The sequence below is a fragment of the Eutrigla gurnardus genome (assembly GCF_963514095.1).
Source record: "Eutrigla gurnardus genome assembly, chromosome: 8".
Taxonomy (NCBI): Eukaryota; Metazoa; Chordata; class Actinopteri; order Perciformes; family Triglidae; genus Eutrigla; species Eutrigla gurnardus.
Window position 1 is genome coordinate 9,691,583 of NC_139922.1, and position 21,869 is coordinate 9,713,451.

Consider the following 21,869-nt stretch of genomic DNA (forward strand, 5'->3'; position numbering starts at 1 on the left):
CCTGAATTCCTCCCGGTTTACTCAACAGTGAACTGTGTTTATTTTCAAACTAGTGAGCTGGGAGAAAATGATTTACCTTCATATGAAGTGACTCAAAATTAGATTTGTGCAATAGATTTGGAGTGCAAAGATTATGCAGATATTGATATTAAGCCACTGTTTAATAACATTAGCAGATTTGAAGTCACTAAACCGATCTGCGCCATTATAAGACACTCAAGTCTTATAATGTCAATGAATGATGGTGAAAGATAAATAGTCAGGGGATCACCAAAGAAATAAGGATTCATCTTCTGGGGAGCATGAAAGTAAGTACAAAATGTCATGGCAGCTATAAAATAAGTTTTAGGATTTTAGTTTTTTAAGAATATCTAAGTCTGGACCGAAGAGGCAGGCCAACTAAGTGCTAGTGTGGCCGAACATGATTCTGATTGCTGCCTTTTAATTCTGTAGCTTTAATGTTCACAGGAGCAACGCAGCAATCATGAAGTCATACGGACTGAAAGGTGCCTCCTTCATTGGACAGTTGGGGTGAATGTTGGCATGCATTATCAGTGCAGGAAAACAAGTTAATAACGACGTCAGCAGTTGCTACGGTTACTTGGAAGCGGACTACGACCCTGAGCGATCCCTTTCGAGTTGTTTGAAGTTCCAGCTGGAATATAAATTTTCACACCAGCGTAAAGAAACTATACTAAACAAGGCATATTAAGTATGAAAGCACCCTCAGTCATTTAATCTATGAAGTCCTTACATTGTATTATAATTTACTTCAAAAGACAAAGTGCAACAGAGTTTGGAGGAATGTGACTAACCTTATCTAATTAGAAATAACTAAAGAAAAATTACACTTTCATGTTTTCCTCAGCAATAAACCAAAACATTTTAATATTACCAATTATAGTAATAGTACTATTGACAGTAGTACATAGTACATATGTTTTTGATAAATGTTTCTTCTCCATTTAACACACATGTGCAGAATTACTTGACTCACAACTGATAAATACCAACACAGTGTGCCTGTGTTGCTCTGCTGAGTACTTATCTGATTAGGGAAAGCCATCAAACCTGTAGTTCAAAATGACAGTCCATCTACTTGATTGCACAGAAATGTGATTATTTGTTTTGTTGTGGCGGCTACAATATTTCTCAGCACATTCTAAACCCAGGACGATTAATCCCCAGACAGGATCTGTCAGCACAGACGAGACCGAAAACATTAAAGGAGCACATTTTAAACAAAATAGCACAGGCAGAAGAATTGGGTCATGACCGATAAGCGACTAATTTTCCAAGCAATCTGCAAAAAGAACTGCGGGACTGACATTTATCAAAATGAGGTCAGATAGAACACAAAAGGTGTGAGATTAAAACGTGCACGTGTGTCGTCTGGGCTGAAACGAATGGTGACTAGAAGAGAAAAAAACCCATCAGAGACTACAGTAGGAGGAGTTCCTTAATCTGATTCCAGACATGCAATTTTGGAGCAAAACATTGTGTGACACACTTGAGAGCAAGACTTATAATATCTTGTGTAATGGGACGTCTAAAATCATTAACCTCCACCACCCAATGTATTAGACTTGATAAAGAATTTGGAAATGGTAATTGTTTTCCACTTCATGCACAAATAGCGATTAAAAATAATAAATGCCATCCCTCCATGTCGCTTTGTGTTTTTCTTTATCAATGCCTTTCTTCTCATCCAACCCGCCACCATTACATGCTGGATTTATCAGCCTGTCATACCATTGTTCACCCCCTTCATCCCTTCTTCTGCCAATTCGTTTCACCATTTGTTTATCTTCCTCTCTAACATCCATCCCTATTAATTTCCTTGTTGGGTGTTTGTTTGTTATCATTGCCATCCATCAATCACTCCCTCTGACTCTCTTTTCTCCCGGAGACAAGAACAGTGTTTTTCCAAACGGATGGCACACTTTCACCTTTCCTTTTGATGGCTGTCAAAAATGAAATTACAGATTTCTCGCGAAGGGTAAAAACTGCACACGACGTCGTTGCTTCACAGAAAATCATTACAGGCCGATAAACAAGCGGGCCGATCTACATTTTTTATTTCTTTTTGCAAAGAAAATGAGAGTCGGGAATAGAGAAGGTTACAGAGGAAGAGAGAAAATTCTACCTTGAATGTTGAACGGGTTGTCAATCACAAAGTTTCCATTCCACACCACGGAGAGGTCGACTGGCAGGTCGCTGATGTCGCTGCCCTCGTAGTCGTACTGAGACAGACAGAAACAGACAGAAACAGACATGAGAAATTGCTGATTGATAATGGATGCAATGCAAATTGAGAATTGCGCGAGATATCGTTCCATTTGCATAGTGATTCGCCCCGGCTTGTTCGTTGCAGACGGTGATACAGCCCGAGCACGCATAAATCCATATTCACCAAAACAGACATATTTCATAAATAAACGGGGAGAAATAACAGATGGGTTACGGCTGAATGGCTATGGAAGAATGGAGGCAGGGATGGGAACGGAGGAGAGGAGGTGAGGTAGGATGGAGGAAGGAAAGAAGGGGAGTTGGCGTAAGAGGTGGTCAGAGAGGTGGATGCAGACTGGGATCAGACATGTGAGAGGACCTTATTCATTTAGACGTGAGCTAAGTGGTGGGATGGGAGTAAGGGGAAGATAAGATGCGGAGCAGTGTAAAGTGGAATTGGCATTTACAATTTGGTTCCTGACACAATGGATTTGATAGACTGGACTCGACCATCCCATCTGGGCAATAAGCCGGACACAGGCGCACACACACACACACACACACACACACACACACACACACACACACACACACACACACGCACTTATGATACAGTCAAACTTACTATCATGACTGACATACCAAACTTATCAGTGAATAACACTCATACCGGATGATGTTTTTAAGTGTGAAGATGCAGTCACAAGTTGAGCATGTGCTGTTGGTGTTTTCCCACACAGAAGGTGTGAAATAGAGGATTAAATAGTGGCACTTTTGAAGAGATGGTTGTAAAAAGGTTGCGTACCTTCTCAGACATGACAGAATTCATGTGCACGGTCACAATCGCTCATGTGTCAGCAATATAAACATCAGTCAATCTAGGTGTTTGACAAAGTGTCCACTGCAATGAGACAGTATTCTTTGGGCTACTACAACACTTGTTATAGGTCAGAGAACTATTGTGGTTTTGGTCAAATATTGAGTCTACATGTTCTTTCTCAGGCTTCAAATCCGAGTTGACTTTCTCTATATTTTACCAGGACCAAGTGTTTTTTGAGTTGCCTGAGATTCATAGATATTTTGACAACACCTGAACCAAAGCTGAAGTGCAGGGAGCCCACAGTACTTCACATCACCAAAAGCTTTATGGCAGTAGCATTAACCTTTATTGCTTCTTTTGCAAAGCTGCAACACAGATTTGCAGTCTTGGAAGCTGTGAAGATGCTAATAGACTAAAAGGGTGGGCCTACTTTAAATTAATGAGCCCGCTGGTCGCCTGTGTACCAGTAAAGTAGATAAACTACTGATTAGGACGGCTCCGTCTAAGTCGATTAGTTGACTAAGATCTCTTTAGTTGGTTAGTCATTCTTTATGCTTCTTTCTTGCTGAATGACTTATTTCTATGAGAATTATGAACACATCTCTGGAAAACACAAGATTTTAAGTATTGCTTTTGTGTGCAAAAGTGTTAATCAACTAAGGATTTTGTTGGTTGAATATAATATATTGATACACGTGCAAATCATGCAAAAGTAAAATATTGTGTTAATTGAGATTTGATATATAGGTTCAGTTCAGCCTAAAGCCTCAAGGAGATGAAATGAAGGGACAAACAGAAGAAAGAGAAGAACATAAACATGAGGAAATGGGGAAAAAAGAGGACATTGTACGCAGCCACAGAAGTAGGAATGTGCAAAGTCTGGATCTCTATTGAGAGGAAGACAGACCAGGGAAACCGCAGGATTCTGGGAGGTCAGCAGGAGAAGGATGCAACCAAAACACCCTTTTGCCACAAAGGAAAGGCTGATTGGACTTGTTCCCTTCCCACGAGTTGAGCGTGACCCTGATCCATCACACATTAGGTAGGCTATTGACTGTATTAGCATCGCCATTACATCCCACTGCTTAAAGGTCTGTGATGGCAGCTTCCAGCCTCGGTAAAACCACAGGACCCCCACACACACAAATGCCCACATACTCCTCTCTCTGTGGCCTGACTCCCATTAAACTTTAAGGGGTTTTGACTTGTCTGCCGTCACCAAAACACTGGGTGAGCTTGTTCTCTTGTCAGTCCCTGCCCACCCTGCTGCCCGCCACATCATGCTTTATTCATACTGTCACATGGTTAACAACGCCGACCCAAACCACACTGTGACACTGTGACACCGGCTACCCCCTTCACACAGAGCATCATCCACTCGCCCACCATCTCTCTTCCTGGGGACACTTTGGAGTAAAAGACAAGTTTTATGCCGAATAAATACTGAAAATAAGGAGAGAATGAGGAGAAATACTCAGGAGAGGAGGAGCAGCAAGAACTAGTAGAGGGATTTCAGGAGGGGTGACGAGTCCTCATTCAGAACTTACCTACCGCTTTACTAAGGTGTGGCATGGAAGTTGGGACATGGAAGCAAAGTGAAAAAACATCCAAGAGATCCGAATTTGGGTTCAACTTAAAAGGACAGTGCATCTACTTGTCTACAAAAAAACATCCCATGTAGTTCTTTTCAACAATGTAGTGAAATTTGGTCCAGAGTTCTAATCTATTATCTGATCTTGTCAAGGAATGATGTTTTTGGAAATCTTATTTCGGAATGATGATCTGCATTTCTATCTCAGCCACCTTTTGAAAATGACAGACATCATGATTACAACTGTGGCATGAAAGTACATCTAATATTGGAACACCGTTGCAGTCATTACCTCTGCTTGAACCAGTCTTTATGAAAATGGCACATTTTAAGTGTGTTTGAATATTGAGCGAGGACAAAATCAGACTGAGATACTTTCAAGAGTTAGTATGCTGTAGTTTTTAACTTATTTAACTTATTTAATACAGTGTACTGAAAGCCTCTTAAAAACTGAAATTGCTACAGGAAAACATGCATATTAAGTATGTTTTCAGCTTACTTCAAATTAATTGTCACCCTACAATGATATCCACTGTTGGTGTGGACATATTGACGTGAATGTATCCTTTATTTAACCAAAAAGTAACATTTAGATGGAATAGCCCTGACAGGTACCCACAACATATACCACAATCATTGGCTAAAAATTAGGTACTTGTACAACATTGTTCTGTCAAACTGATTTTAAAGTGTTTAAACAGATTGGAGGTGTGAAACAATTACACTGACATGTAAATAATTACATTTTTTACCTAAAAAGGTACTGCTTTTTCTTTAGGGAACTATGACACCATACCAGGGCCATTTGTAAAAAAAAAAAAAAAGAAAAGAAAGAAAAAAACATTAAGGAGCCGAGTGACGGTATAATATTCAGAGAAAAAAATCAGTGATTAAAATTCTGTTTAATTTTAAGAGAAAAAACACTGAATATTCTCTGAGAACAAATTGAAGAGAAAAAACAAACAACTCACATACTTGCGAGATTAACGTGGATAGTCCTTGAGATTAAATGGTAGATGGTACATTTACAAGAAAATAAATCATGAATTTGCGAGATAATGAAGTCAGAAATTCACAATACATAAACCGGGAAGAATAGTGTAGTCCAAACCGCGTTGAATGGAAAAGTGTGTTTTTTATCCATCCATCCATCCATCCATCCATCCATCCATCCGAGTAGCGGGCTAAGCAGGATATTTTAGACATCCTTCTACCCAGCAAATTTAGGACAATCAGTTGTCCAACACAATCACTTATGTCATGTGCCTTTTCTGCGTTGTTTTCCCTCCCTAAAAAGCATCAGTGTGTAGCTATGGTAACACAGTGTGTTACCAGTAATGTCATCAGTTTTAGTGTGCTGTCTTTGTGTTGTCAAGGAGAAAAAATGTTCATCGCTTCTCTCCTGTAACTTCTACAATATTAGTATTTATTTATGTCCATGAAAGAAGACAGAAAGAACATGAAAGAAAATGTGAGTGCATCTTTCAAGACCTTCGCCTCGCTCAGATGCCATCCCTCATTAAGACGCTGGCATTACCACCCTTTTGCACTTCACTATTTTTTCTTTTTAAAAAACGAGATTTATTTTACGACTTAATATTTCAGTTGAATATTGCCTCCCCTTCCCTGGCTCTGTAGTAAATATGTTTGTAAAAGTGATGGCACGAGTGCTGTTAAAAACTAGTGGTGGAACCCTGCAGTTAAAGTTGCTCTCCCCCTACTGAGCGGCCTCTCTGCTGGCCTGCCGTCATGACTTCCCTCCCCTGAGTGCCCAGAGCTGCTGGAGATGAGTAATCAGACTCATTACTGAAGCCTCTGGCCAGCTCCTCCATGTCACTGCATGTAATTAATCTACCTGAGCCAACTCTTAGTGTAGCCTCCCCTGGGGAAGAGAGAGGAGAACAGGAAGCTAGAAGGAGGGAAGGCTAGGAGAAAAGGAGGAGGAGGATGTGGTGGAGGAAAGTAGAGAGCTTTTCAGCTAGAGTGCAGATGTGGGGAAAGGAGAGGAGTGGAATTAGGAAAGGAGTAGAGGAGTTTAGAAGAGGGTAAAGAAGGGGAAGGGGGGGCTGAGACAGAGAGAAGAGGGATATATACGAGAGTTGAGGAGAGTAGACTGAAGAAGAGTTTAAACAAGGAGGAGCTAAAGGAGGAGAGAGGTACAGAGATGAGGAGGGGAAAAGAGAGAGAGAGGGAGGCGAGGTGACACAAGGAGAAAAAAGGAAGGGGAGGGGAGGAGGTGTAAAAACTACAAGGTGAGCACAAAGCCGTCCCTGGCCTCATTACAGTAACATACCAGGCTGGCTCGGGTTCATTCGTTATCTGCTCCTGCACTCGTTTATTCTCCCGCTACATGAATCGTCTCCATGGATTGCATGTCCCTATGGATTGCATGAATAGATATGGCTCGTGCATGTGTGTGTGTGTGTGTGTGTGTGTGTGTGTGTCCGAGGGGCTGAAAAGTGCCGATGTTAACAAAACAGAGCAGCTGGCTGGTGAGGAGGGGAGAAGGTACAAAAACAGAGAGGTGTGCGCGTTAGAGTGCAGGTCGCTCTCATGTAATTAGTCATGTTGAAGGATGCCCGAGTGTGTGTTAAAAATACACTGCACACGCAGCTCATGCCTGCAGACACACACACACACACACACTTTAGCTCCCTCAAAACTATTTTGCGTATGTAAAATTCTACTTTTAGTTTTTGCACTAAATCAAAAATATACTGGTAAACCAATTAAACTAGAATTACCAACTTCGTTCAAGGCCAAAATAAGACATGGAATGGAGCGGACATGAGTTCACATTGACTTTGACCTTTGACCTCCAACTTGTAATCAGTTCATCCTCTACTCCAGGTTTGCCAGATTTGAGGAAATTCGCTCCAGGCATTCCTGAGAGTCACAAGAAAGGACAGACAGACAAACAGACAGCTAACCTGAAGACATAATGTCTTTGGCCATGACTGTTGCCAGACTGATGAAATAAAAATAATTCTTCTTCCAACTCTCAACTGTCAACCACTATGTGCTTTTGGCTGTTTGTTTGTAGTGAATTCCTGTAACAAGATCACAAAAGAACATGCAAGCAGAGTGTATACTGTGTGCATGTGTGCAGCTCATTAACATTCGCAGATGCATATCTTCTAAGTGTTATCAACAGATTGTATTAAAGCATGATTAAGGTTTTTAATGGTTATGTTTAACTGTCCTGAGCCACTCCTGCAAACGGACAACAGACTTGCTGTTCAAGTCCGCAAGCAATTAATTGGCCGTTTGTAAAATTTAGACTTTTACAGTATGAATATAAAGTATTATGAAACTTGATGATGCAGATTATAAGTATGTTTATAATGCATTATAGACACGGGCGCCATAGAAAGTGTAACCGAGGCCGTTAGCACACAAGATGCAGAAGATAAGATGCATGCGTGCTACACCTGTGTTACACTGTATGTGATCTATATGTATCATGTTTGTGAAGTTTATTCAAAGACGAGATTTGACCAAAGTCTATCCCAATTTCTGGACCTTCAACACACACAAACACACACAGTCTGCCATCCAACTAAAATGTACTATGGTCCTCCAAACAGTGCTAGGAGCGTGGACTTACAGTGGGAAGCTCACACACACACACACACACACACACACTATGAAGGTAAATCGATGTCAAAACACTTAGAAAGACGCGCAGCAGCGTGTGTGTGAACGCATGGTTATTTGTTATGCGTGCGTGCGTGCGTGCGCAGGTTGTATGTCACGCGTAACAAGAAGCTGCGTACATATGAAGCAGCGTGCGCACGTCTGTCTGTCACTGTTTGACAAATGTTGTTACGCGTTCACACGTACGTGCGGTCGCAGATTCTGATGCTGCGCGGCCGGAATTGATCTGCTGTGCGCACCTACTCCGCGTAACTTGAACGCGTAATGTAGTTGGCCTGTTCATTTCAGTCAACCAGGGGAGGCAACTACATTACGCGCTCATGTTACGCGGAGTAGGTGCGCACAGCAGATCAATTCCGGCCGCGCAGCATCAGAATCTGCGACCGCACGTGCGTGTGAACGCGTAACAACATTTGTCAAACAGTGAGAGACAGACGTGCGCACGCTGCTTCATATGTACGCAGCTTCTTGTTACGCGTGACAGAGTCTGCGCACGTCGTTTCCACGTACATGTGAGCGCCTGACAAAAATGTTCAATTATCTTCATGCAAGCGTTAATGCGTGCGTTCGCTAAAAAACGCATGAATGTTACGCGTAGTTACTCCGCGTAATGTGATCACAGGCGTGCAGCAGCCATCACGCGTGAACGTGCGCGTGAACGCGTGACCATTATAAGTCAATGAGGAAACTACATTACACGTCAGGCGCTGTGTGCTGCACAGGCGTCAAAGCACGCGGGTGTGACGCGTTCAGTTGATAGTTGCGCAAGTAATATGAAACGATTCTGACGCCATACACACACACACACACACACACACACACACACACACACACACACACACACACACACACACACACACACACAGCCTATATGTGTCAGTATAATAAATCATGTAAAGCAGGTTGCTGGTTGTTGCTGATGCTACAGTCTCCGTCTGCTCCACATGATTAGGAAGAAGATCATGTGGAGAATCTCCATATGTCTGCTTCACGTTGGGCTTCCAAGCCCCTGGGGAGGATGTGTGTGTGTGTGAGTGTGTGTGTGTGGGACCCAGGCAGCGTGCATGCTCCCTGCATCTGTGTGTGTGATCGCCAGCGTGTGTTTTCCTGTGGACATCCCGGTGTGCATCCATGCGTACTGCGGGTCCCTGGTGTATTCCAGTATGCAAGTTCAATGTTTGAGTGTTTGGCGAGGGAGCTAAATAATGCACCAAGAGACGGTGAGATTGAATGGATGAGTGTACATCTACTGCTGGCTAATTTTCTCTGTGATTTATTACACTGTCCCAGTCAGAGCCAGCTGTGATACGTATACACACATTTCCCTACTGAGAATACTGAACACAATGGTGGCAAGTACACAGGCTCTCAATCATAGATGGATCTTCTGTATGTTACTCCTCTGTGTTTGCTCTTTCATTATCATTTCCATCCGACCACACTTATTATTACTGATAATATTTGTAAATGGAAGGCTGTGAAAACATTTACATCTGCTTAAAAGGTTAAACTTCTTAAGGCCGCACTAATCATTTCAATATTAAAAACAGCTTGAAATGACTGAATGACTTTTGTCTTTGGTTGAAAAGGTTACAATTAAAATTCATCCCCTGGACAAATTCATCAGCTCCAACTTCATACAGCCTTGATGGAAGCTTGACACCCGGGAGCACACGCTAATTTTTTTTTTACCCCTTTTCCCATTGCTTTCTTTTGTAATCTCAGTCACACAAATTCTGTCCACCTCTGTGTAAAGCAGCACTCGAACATCGTTCTGCATTAGGGGGCACAGAGTTTGAAGAGGGACAGAAAAAGTGACAGATTTAAAAAAGAAGTAACCACCGTAACATTGTAACTGGCCTGCATGCTGACTTCTACTCTTCACGAACCCTGTTTTCCGGCATATTTGTAACAGCGAACATGACATAGGGAAGAGACAGAAAGGTCTGTTGACTATTTTAATGGGATTCTTGCGTTTAAAAACATGCATGTATGTGCCAATTATGGTGGAAAAATGATATCACTGCTGTCGACTGTGGGTTTTTTTCCAGATGCATACAGCTGTTCAGCAAAAAGCTCACTATAAACTACCTGTCCATACACGTAGACAGAATTCATAAAAAATAAACAGATTAATACAGCTCTAAAAGCTATTTTAAAAATGTGATGAGATATTGCACTTTAATAATGTTGAGCGACTCAACAGATTTAGAAAACAAATTATCACAATCCAAGATGTATCAACTTTTCGTCCCCAGAATAGTAAAGCTCAAAAAACACACAATCCTACACTTCCCAAAATGCAACTTCATAAAGCCTTACATTAGATCCCCCCTAAATCTCCACGTCTTGGCATTAAATTCACACAGTCGACTTGAAACCTGCTTGACTCGTGTAATCCATCACAGTGAACATCAAGTCAGCAGTCATCTTTTATAGAAGTTGAATAGGTCACGCAATGTCAAATTTTTTATTTGATCTGCACTCAGGCTGCATTACCAGCCGACAATAATGTCACGTTGACAGAATTCAAACTCTTCACGGGGACTGATTACACAAAAAAGTCTAGGAACAGATGTTCATATTCTACGAGAAAAGGTCTGCACCAGTAAGATTAGTAAATTAGCTAAATATTTACTGAAGCTGTGATGTCACACATCTGGTTTGGATCAGCTGGGTGCCTTACTTCTGTACTGGTATTTCTGGAACTGTCCCGACTGCCCTCACTGTCCTTCTGCGCTCTGTGGTTCTAGTGAATCTCAGCACTTTCACTTTTGCACGGCTCATGATTTTCTTTTCTTTCAGCATCACTTTCTCAAACGTGCACATCTTTTGTATTCCACATCCAATTTCACTCCATCTGTTTCTCCCTCATTTGTTTGTTTTCCCCTCGTCTGCCTGCTGAGCTTAGCCTTTCTTTCCTCCCCTCTCTCTGTCTTTATTCTTCCCATTCTCTCTTCCCTCTTTCTACTTCCGCCATCACACCCTTTGTTGCATTGTCTGTTCCTAATTCCCTCACCTCCTCTTTGGCTCTCTCTCTCTTTGTCTCTTCGCTTCCTTCTTTTCCATTTTAGTGGTTTGCCAGGCTTGTGTGTGTGTGTGTGCACGCGTGTGTGTGTCCGTCAGTCTACCACACCATTGCAATTCATCATCATTTTATCTACAGCTCCCTTAATTGGATCCTATCACAGTCCCACCTGACGAGGGGAGAGGCGGGGGGTGGAGAGAAGGAGGCTTACTCATTCACAACACCACATGGATCTGCTCACACACACACACACACACACACACACACACACACACACACACACACACACACACACACACACACACACACACACACACACACACACACTTCCACCCCCGACGTCTAGCTTCATAAAAGGCAAAAAAAGTTGTGTTGATGCCCTAATATTGACTATTTTTCCTTCTTCCTGCAGAGAGAACACTGGGATTTTACAAAACATTGCATTATATTATGAAGTATTGTGTTTGCGTGCTTGTGTGTGCATCCATTCAATTTTTCTTTTTCGAAGCCCTGATGTATTAATGTTGAAAAATCAGGACTTCATTGAAATGATCTCAGCATGCTGAATATACATTAAGCCAGACTTCTGTGTTAAGAACAGAATTGTGTGTTTAACTTTGGACTTGTTAAAGCTGATCGACAGCAATTTTGTATTTTTGCAGCTCACCCTCTATTCAACCCCGTAATAATCCAAAAAGTCCAAATCTAAGACAGCACTCACTTGCATGAAGCAATTATAGAAGCGCAAGCGACTAAATATGCAGATATTACCTATCCAAAGCACAAAAGAACTGTAGGAGCCGTCATCACGAGGCAGAAATCAACTTCAATAGTGTGCCCCAGAACCACTTCATGTGTCTTCATCCAACAATCACAGATAAAAGGATTTAAAGGGGAACAATGCTGCAGCTCATTCTTTTCCTTTGACTGAGTAGCGCTCAAAACACAGCGAGTGGCCACAAATCAGCGATGTGTTGAGAGCCCAGCGGTAATGTGGGGGCCGGCCAAATGATCCGGAGCCCCTGACAAGTTCATGACAGGCTGAAGAAAAGGCGGCCGGGCGAAGCTGCCAAATGCTCACACCGGCTCCTGCTGCCTTTAACTGTAACTGCGAGGACTGGCGCTTGCACCTGTCACTGTGAGGGAGCGCTGCGGCGTGCGGCTCGCATGTTAATCATATGTCTCGTTAAGTAAGTCATAATTGGTGCTGTTAAATTGCCTCCCCTCTGCCTCGTGCCCTGATTGGAGCCGAGGAAATTAACATTGCTGAAATGGTCGCTCCCTATTAGATGTGACAGTTTGACTGAGGGCTAAGAGGCAGGAATGAAGAGAGAGAGCAAGCGTTGCCACGATCATTCCCTGTGGCCGTACGCCTCGGCTTCAATCTTTGCCACACCACTCTATTACTGCAGGTCGGTCCGCCTCACACTGCAGCTGACCTACCGATGGGTGAACCAGCAGTGCTGTTGACTGATTAAACAGCTGCGGTTGGTTGGAGCGGTGAGGCATTTCATTAGAATTAGCTGAGATGGTAATCAGTCAACACATTAACTCACATTTATCAAGTCAACATACGTTGTCGCTTGTGTTTTTTTCTTTGCCTTACCGTTGTCTTCTGACACTGTATGCTGGTGCTGTTGAACCTCAGAGCCGGGACGCTGTGCGTGTTGCCCTGGATGTGGAATATACACTCGTAGTTCCTCTGTCCGGACTGCGGCTGTGGCAGGTTCTGGGCCAGCAGGGTGATGGGCCTCATAACTCCAGCAGGGATATAGATCTGAGTGGACGGCAGGATCTGAGGGCACTCCTGGAGATGAGAAATATATGAATAAAGAAACTGAGATGTGAGACGTGACTGGAAAAGAGAGCAGACAAATGGAAAGTGGGATGCAAATCGGAGTGGGGATAATGTTCTGGACATGCTGAAGAAAACTGACCTTCACCAACGACAGAAAGTAAATACACAACCTATACACAGGCTATTTATTCTAATTGACAAGTCATTTATTGTGTATTTGAAATGGCAGCATGGCATTACAGAACTCCCTTATGTGCATAATCACCCGTGAATTCTTTTTCCTCCCGAGGGCAGTCAACCACATATTTCTAGATGCATCCCAGCATCCTTTTGTTCTCGTGATGGAATATGTTTGAAGATTCAGACAGCCTAAAACCTCCACTTACAGAATTATCAACACTCTTGAGGATCAACTCCTGTCCTATTTATGAATCGCTGAATATTAAATGCAGCAGTTACTTGTCAAAATGCGTACACACCATTTTGGAATCAAGCCCTCCCCAGTATTAATGAGGGTGTTATGGATATTAGGTATGTTTTTTTTTTTTCTTTGGTCTAAATGAATGCACTAAAGGATATTGTAATTCTTTCTGCGTGGACAAAAATGAGAGCCTGAGGCAGCGTCTCTTAAGAACGTGGACAGTGTTAATTCTATCATGCAGCACTGTGAAACAGCTAGAGCCTAACGGATTAGAGAGGGAGATGACTGAAGGGTCAGCGCTTCCATTCAGCGCTTTCCTGCACTCTTCGACCAATAAAATGTGGCTAGAACCGAGGCTGTGCACCGTATTAATTGATTATTTAAATATCAGAGTGTTTTCTCAGCCCTAAAATCAGGTATATCAAGAGGCAGCTGTCAGCTGAAATCCATGTTGCACCTCTACTCATTCTGTATAATTAATATTTTTAATAAACAAGATTTAACGAAAGAGATCAGTATGTTTAATTTGCATCATGCTGGATGCTAAAACGTATCACAAATATCCACCTACATACAGTTATTTTTTTTAAACAAAGCAAGTAAAACTGTGCGAGTAAAACAATATGTCACATCACAAATATTGAGTGACAAATGGTCAGTTATTATTATTTCACATCAATAACATCGTGTGACGAACATCTACTCCAGTCGCAAAAACACGCCAACTGTGTGAATACGTATGTTAATAGACGTATAATATGACTGCTCCATCATAAAGGACTACTAGATCTGATTGATTAAATGACTGCTGTGCTGATAGCTCAGTGGTACAGTCACCTCAGCATGTCTCTGCAGCGGTCCCGGGTTCAAATCCGCCCCCCTTTAAAGCATGTCGTCCCACTCTCGCCCCTTTCACTCTCATGCTGTCCTCTCGCAATAAAAGGCCAAAAATATAACTTTAACAATGTAATGTGTTGCTGAAATGTATTTTTATACAATTTTTTATACTATATTTGAAACAAAGAATATTAACACATAACCCCCCCCCCCCCCCATATTTTCCTCCGGTGGTCCATTCCATAAATACCAAACAGGTCCCTTAGAGAACAAATTATTAATTTCAAGAGATTTATGTGTGTGTAATTTGGATTTAATTAATTGTTCCAAGATACTGTTTGAGAAAGTTCTAATTTATTATGCAGCCTGACTAAAAGGTGACTTAAGACATTTCCTACAGTATAAGTGGATCAAAAGAGCCTTTGCAATATCATCAAGGCTGTAATTACCACTAAACAAGTCATATCCACTAATGTGTGATTGATATTCATCTGAAGAAGCTCTAAACAATCATACAGGCCATACACATACCAAACTAGAATTTATAAATGAAGTAATTTTACACTTTAAGCGCCATTAAGCAAACTATAATTTTCCTATTAGGATAGCAAACGTTTACATCTGCAACTATAAATCAGTGGGAACGGCATTCTATTTAGTCAGGAATGAATACCTAAAGTCAAACCACAGCAGTAGCCTCATGCTCTGCAGAGAAATCTCAACGTGAGTTTGCTCCATGCAGAGGTACTGTCTAATGGAGCATCGGTAAAGACTTGCAGATCAGGCCTGGGAGAGGCAGAAAACATGTGGAGGCGAGAGGAAGGTCGGACATAATGGCACCATCTCTGTTGTACAGTACATAGCACAGAGCCACAGCCGGATAGCATTGATATGCATGTGTTAAAGTCAACGATGGGAATATTCCGAGATTATATGACACATGGAGCATTTCACACAAGGTTTTCCATCCATTATTTAATACATAAGTAGTGCAAAGATGAAGCTAAGATGGCATGTAACATAGGAAAAACCTCATATAGAAAATAGGATAAAGTGGGAAAGTCATTTCATTACGAGTCGATGAAATGCTTCTATCCACAAATATCTGAAAATCATCATGTTTTATGTTAATACGTTCCCTATAAGCTTCTAAATAAAGAATTCAGATATATTGCCTCCATACTGCTTTCAATGGGGAGCCGGCTGAGCCAGCGGCTCGCAGCTAACAGTGCTGACAGAGCTAACAGTGTTTACCTAAGGGGGGAATCGGAGCGGTGCTACACTTCCATTTAGCATTGTCAGTGGTAACAGCCATACGAGTGGAGATTGGCTAGCACCCTGAGAGACTCATGCTGTAAAATATATGCTCAGGTAGACATTACTGCACTATATCGATGCATAGCTTATGGTTGTTAGATGCTATATTGATGCTCTAAATTTCAAATGTAGCACCCTTAAAGCTGCACAACATTTTTCAGACTAACAGTGGGTCAAATTATTACGTGAAATGCAAAGTGTGTGGATACTACAGACACAGCCACATAGTCATGAGAATAGTCAAGCAACACACACACACACATACAGAGATTTTATCTTATTTCAGCCAATTGTTTTGGTTTCCAGCAGAATAATATGTCAGTGTTGTGTTTTGCGATTTATTCTCCTCAAGTGGCCAAAACAAAAGAAATGAAGGAGGAAATACGAAGGCAACTTCGAAACTATCCAGAAACTAAATACAACAAATATTGATTTTTTTTTTTCAAAATACATGTCTGCCAACTGTCTTTCGTCTATCGACTTTAAGAACACGTGGAAAAATGGAGTCTGGGATGAACAGGTTTTTTCCCCAGTAGGCAGCTCTTTTTTCCCCCCCCATTCTTTTTTATTTTTACTGACAATCTAACGTGTTGCAAATGTGGATGTGCAAGAGGAAGAGGAGGACAAGGAAAGAACTGAGGAGAAGAGAGACAGAGAAGAGATCAAATCAATGCCAGGAAGCCTAGCGAAGCAGATTGTCAATTAGTGAGGCTGACAGTTAAAGTTTAAAGTATTCACAGATGGCGACAGGCCGCTAATGAACTGCTTCTAGCCTCTAATAAAATAGAAAACAGGACGAAAGAAGCCCAGAAAGGGAAGTGTGAGTGTGTGTGTGTGTGTGTGTGTGTGTGTGTGGCAGAGAGAAGAGGACTAGATGGTAGAGTAGTCTGAAGTAGCAGTCATTGTGAATGTTGGAGGGACTTGGCTCAAGTATCTGCTCCAATTGTGGCATAAAGATCCTCCCCCCCCCCCCCCCCCACACACACTGAGACCACTTCACATCTGTGCCTCTCTGCTGCACATTCTGGTCCCTGTTGCTTCAACACACACACACACTCTCTCTCTCTCTAAAGTCTGTTGCTCATTACTGATGCATCAGAGTCGGGATAAAAAGCACGGTGTCACAGTCCTCTTAGGAACATGATAATACGCACAACGTGCAGAAACACACTCACACACACACACACACACACACACACACACACACACACAAAGGCATTCCCCACATCGAGCCTACACGTACAGTACAAAGCCTCACAATCACATAAAGGGAAAATAGTGGGACACACACATAAAGAGGAGGGAGGGGAGTGAACAAAAGATCCAGGAGCAGAGGATTGTGGGAGCTGTTTCATTAGGAGTGGTGACAGGTGTCAGAGCTGAGTCTGCATCAGATAGCAGCGGAGCAGTTTGACACAATGAGACAACGGTCTCTTTTACCTGGGGAATTCCTCTAATCCCTCGCTTCCCTCCTCTCCTTTCTTTTCTCCCTCACATTCGTGCTTGATCTTTTTAAAATTCTCTTTTTATTTTCCCTGTCATTGTCGCCTTGTTTTTAACCTTTATTTATATCTTTTATTTATTTATTTTATCAAGAACTAACTGAGCTGAATCCCTTTTTCCAAGAAAAACGACATCAGATTTATACGGCTCCATGTTACAACCCCGCCAGTTACGACCACTGGGAAATTTCTCAGCGCAACTACCAGCATGCAGCATCTACAGAAACGCCTTGTTGATATATAAATTTACTGCAGTGCAAGTCTGGGATGAACAGAGATAAAGCATCGGCTAAAAACGGGTGAGGAGAGGTGAAGCGAGACAGAAGGAAGGGAGAAAATGATGCAAGGTCTTGGGAGCCATACACTCGTTTATTAAAGTAGGGGGTGAGAGTTGAGCAGGTCAAGTTCCCAACAGAGCAAGGCGGGGTGGAGCTCTGCAACATGGGAGTCGTATGCTTCATTGCTTATATATATATATATATATATATATATATATATATATATCCAAACTATTTCCCAGGATAGATATACCCAAAATGCACATAACACATGCGCACAAACCAAACACATTTATGCTCACATACATACTAGCTAAAGCTAAATCTTGCCCTCTGGCTCTGTGCAGGAAGGTAGTGCAGTCTTAGGCCTGTGCAATGTTTTACAGCAGCCTTGGGGCCAAATACACAGACAGCCTGATCAAAGGGAGGAGGGTGAGGTCTGCCTCCCATAATACCATTAGAAAACCTCCAGGTTTGTGTCAGAGTCCCCTAGGCTACATTTTTTGGAACTGATTGACATATTCCCCATCTGTTAATTCATATGTTAGCCTTTTTCTGACACCTATGCATGTTATTATGATTTATGAGCATGAAGTTTGATCATTACAAAAAAGATAACAAATTAAACTTTTATTTTGTAAGCAGCAGCAAGGTCATGAAAACAAGCACACCCAACAACACAGGCTAAGATGAAAAATCCAAAAAATTGTCAATCAAATGCGGTCTTCGATTGATGGACACAGTTTGCAGAAAGAGAGAGAGAGACAGAGAGAGAGAGAGAGAGAGAGAGAGAGAGAGAGAGAGAGAAAGAGAGAGAGAGAGAGAGAGAGAGAGAGAGAGAGAGAGAGAGAGAGAGAGAGAGAGAGAGAGAGAGAGAGAGAGCACAATGAATTAGTATTCATTAAAAGAAAGGAATACGAAAACATATCAAGCAATCGACTGAATATTAGGTTAACAGGTCGTTAAATCTGAAAAAAGCCACGACTGGATCTGGATACACTGATTGGCTGTTGTTAGAGACACTCAATAGCAACCAGAACTATACATTAAGATTTCAGGCACTTATTAAACATCATCACTGACGGGGGTAGCCTCACTTTCATTACGTTGTTAGCCGAATGTGTACATGCATGGGCACAGAGTTACTCAATACGTAATACAGCAATTGAGCTTTTTCACACTCACAGGTGATGTACATGGTAAGTCCATAGACTGCTATATAATGAAAAACAAGTCTTAGGCGGACCAGTTTGTCCTGGTCATGTTAATTTTCCTACAAGTCAACGACAGCACACATCTCTGATGTAGTCGCTTTGCTCAGTTCTTCAGTTTACTCTCCAGCTCTCACTATATCACTTCCTAACCTCTTTCATCTGATCCTCCCTTACACCCCCTGCTGTCTACCTCCTCTGCTGTTTATTTAACTGAGATGATGCCTGCAGCCATGACCTCCCGCTGGCTGGGACTGCATTTTCATATCCACTCTTCCCTCTCCTCCACAGCTTCCTTCTCCCTCACATGATGCTATCGGGAGAGACTTTGAGGCTAGTGAGTTGATATGTGGAGTGTTTACGATGTTTAATTATGCTGATGCTTCTGCAACACTGTTTACGGAAGAAACATCTTTCTCTTTTTACGTTATTAATCAATTTACTTATTTAAACGTAGCTCTGAATGACCTTAAGTCGTCATATTATCTGTTCACTTTCTTCCCCCTCACTTTTAATTACTCTCTATCAGGATGGAGACATCACATCTACGGTGATGTCAGAGACGAGCCGAGAGCCCCGATTGGCTGCCGGCTGTCACCCATGAGGCCACCTCACTGGGGCACTGACAAACTCCGAGTATGATGGATGAGGGCATGTGTGTGTGTGTGTGTGTGTCAGGGGGTCAGAACAGTGTAGAGGGTCCCCACGGATTAGCGTTACAGTCCAATGGAGCATTTCAGAAGGGGGGGGGCGGGCATCGACCGCGCTGTTACACACACACACACACACAGAGAGAGAGAGAAAATGACCTGATCTGATGACCACATCTCCCTGGAGAGAGAGAGGAAGAGTCATCTGTTGAGCAATGTCTCGGTTTAAGACGCTAATATAGTTACAACCTTAGAGAATAAATCTAACAGAGACACACACACACGCACACACCAGAGAATACCACAATAACGTGCAATGGGTCACGCCAGTAATCCCAATAGATCTCTCCATTCAATCAACACACCGACAGGCCATGAGGCTGTATCTGTATAGATCTCCTCCAACATTTTCTCCCATTCAGGCACATATTTCCTTCTCACTGTATTTCTCTTTTATCTCTCAGCGTCTGTCTCGTATAACCCCGTGGAGAATCAAGACGGGTCAGAACGGAGAGAGCGCTTCCTCAGCCGATACATCATGAACTCCTGCTATTTCTGCTGCCCAACAACACACAAACACGCTCAACAATAAGACACCGGCTGCCTATATGTCGATGAATGCTGTGGATGTCTTGAAAAATAAAAACTGAAGGGGTCAAACGAAGGCCAGACATGAACTGATATCCATCAGCCGCGTTGTGCTTTGATATTCTTGTGGGCCTCACTGCTGCAGAATTGTAATGTTTGATATGTGGATTGTGTACAGCTTTAGGGTTTAGTATGGACATGAGAATGCGTAGCGTTATTAGTCCTCTGTCAGCAGTCGGCCATCTCTCTGCCTTTCTCTTTGTGACCAGAGCTAATTGAATAAAATACTCGTTTGTCCAAATATTCATTAGATATTGGGCTACTTACAGCAGGTCTGAATTTTTGTGTTTTTTAAATATGTCATGACGTGACATCACTTGTGAATCAAACCGTTTTGGAAGGTTTGTTTGCATATGGTGGCCAGCACTCAGTTTGACTTGCGTCTTTGTCTTATTATTCCAAACAAATCACTAACAGAAAATGAATCACTGCATGTGCACTGGATCATTCTTCTCAGGAACGTCATACCAGGGACGAGGATCTGGATGAATCACTCCGTGTTTCGTTAAAATGGTTTTAACCCGCTTCACACCACTTAAAGAAAAATAACGTTGCTGAAGATGGACACGTAGATATAAATATCTATGGGCTGGAGACGCATATCTTGAAATGCCTGTAAGTCGTCACAATGTAAGTGAGCACTATTTTACACAACGGGCGTGCTGAGATCAATACATCAGATAAATCAACTGGTAGTTACTGCTCTTGTGCTCTTGTGATGGTCATTTTCCTTTGCCTTTGATCGAGGGTCGATTGCTCACCGTGGTACTGTAGTTCTGGTCCTCCTGCTCTATGTGAATGAAGCTGGTGAAAGGTGACTTTTAAGATGGGAATGTAGATTTGTGGCTTTTACATCTTTATTCCAAATGTATTTATCACACAGCTTATAAAACACTCTGCTCTCTGAGTCTCTATTCTCTGTTTTATATATGTGTTAATGTCAATGTTTTAATTTAACCCTCGACTGGGTCTTTTGGCCACACAGGGGCAATGGAAACAAATTGTGAACCCTAACCCTAACATGTTAAGCTGATATTGTGAATTACTGAGCAAACAGTTCCTTATTACACATCCAGCCTTCACGGAGCAACATTATCGTCCATTTGGAGTGGTCCAGTAGTTAAATACCTATTCTTGTTTGGCTGTTTTTGGGCTCATTGCCATCTCCTCAGGGAGATATTTGGCTTTTTAGCTGCTAAATACACTTTGTTCACCAGTTAATCGCTGTGTGAGTCTGCTGTTTTGTGTTGAGCAGGTAGGGTACAGTGGCTCTTTATAGCTTTCCTGCTGCTAGATGGATCCGAAAACAGCGCCATGGCCCCACAATCAGGGCTTGACACCTGCCATCAAAAACAGGGGGAATGCGAATAAAAATAATAAATCCACAATACCGTTTGAGCCATGTCAGTCTAGTGAGTGATCAACCGTGCCTCCACTCTGCTGACTGTACAGAGCTCTTCATCCCACATGTCTCCATTAGAATAGCATTGCCCTGTGAGCTATCTCTGATGACCAAGCGTGATTGTGACTATCTGGATGCTATCAGGTCTGGATGGTCAAAGAGGAGGATGTAGCCGATAAGCATCAGCTAGTGGATCGATAGGAGCCTCTAAAAATACACAACGTGTTTGGGAGAGTGTGTATGTCTGAGGGTGACACAGAAGATACATGACTGATAAGAGTAAGCTCTTCAGGATGTTCTCAGACCCATATTCTCTTTCCTTTTCCGCCTGCAGAGACAAAAATTTGATGAATTTTGTTTCATCTTGCGAATAGAAAATGACACAGTGCTCCGTGTCATGAGGGAACCAAAAACAGGCTTGCAACCCAGTTTAGACCATGACCCAATGAATAATAAGATTTCTGTGACCCACCTAAGAAT

General features: G+C 42.2%; 1 protein-coding gene across 1 annotated transcript in view; it reads right to left on the minus strand.

Moving 5' to 3' along the window:
* Positions 1-21,869, minus strand: part of LOC311017714 (plexin-A1-like) — a 249,977-nt gene that overhangs the window by 75,969 nt on the left and 152,139 nt on the right. Inside the window, exons 10-11 of the mRNA XM_084016250.1 lie at positions 12,932-13,132; positions 2,147-2,243 (exon numbers count right to left, since the gene is read on the minus strand). Of these exons, the coding sequence (XP_083872376.1) occupies positions 2,147-2,243; positions 12,932-13,132 (298 nt within the window). The remainder of the gene's footprint in view (positions 1-2,146; positions 2,244-12,931; positions 13,133-21,869) is intronic.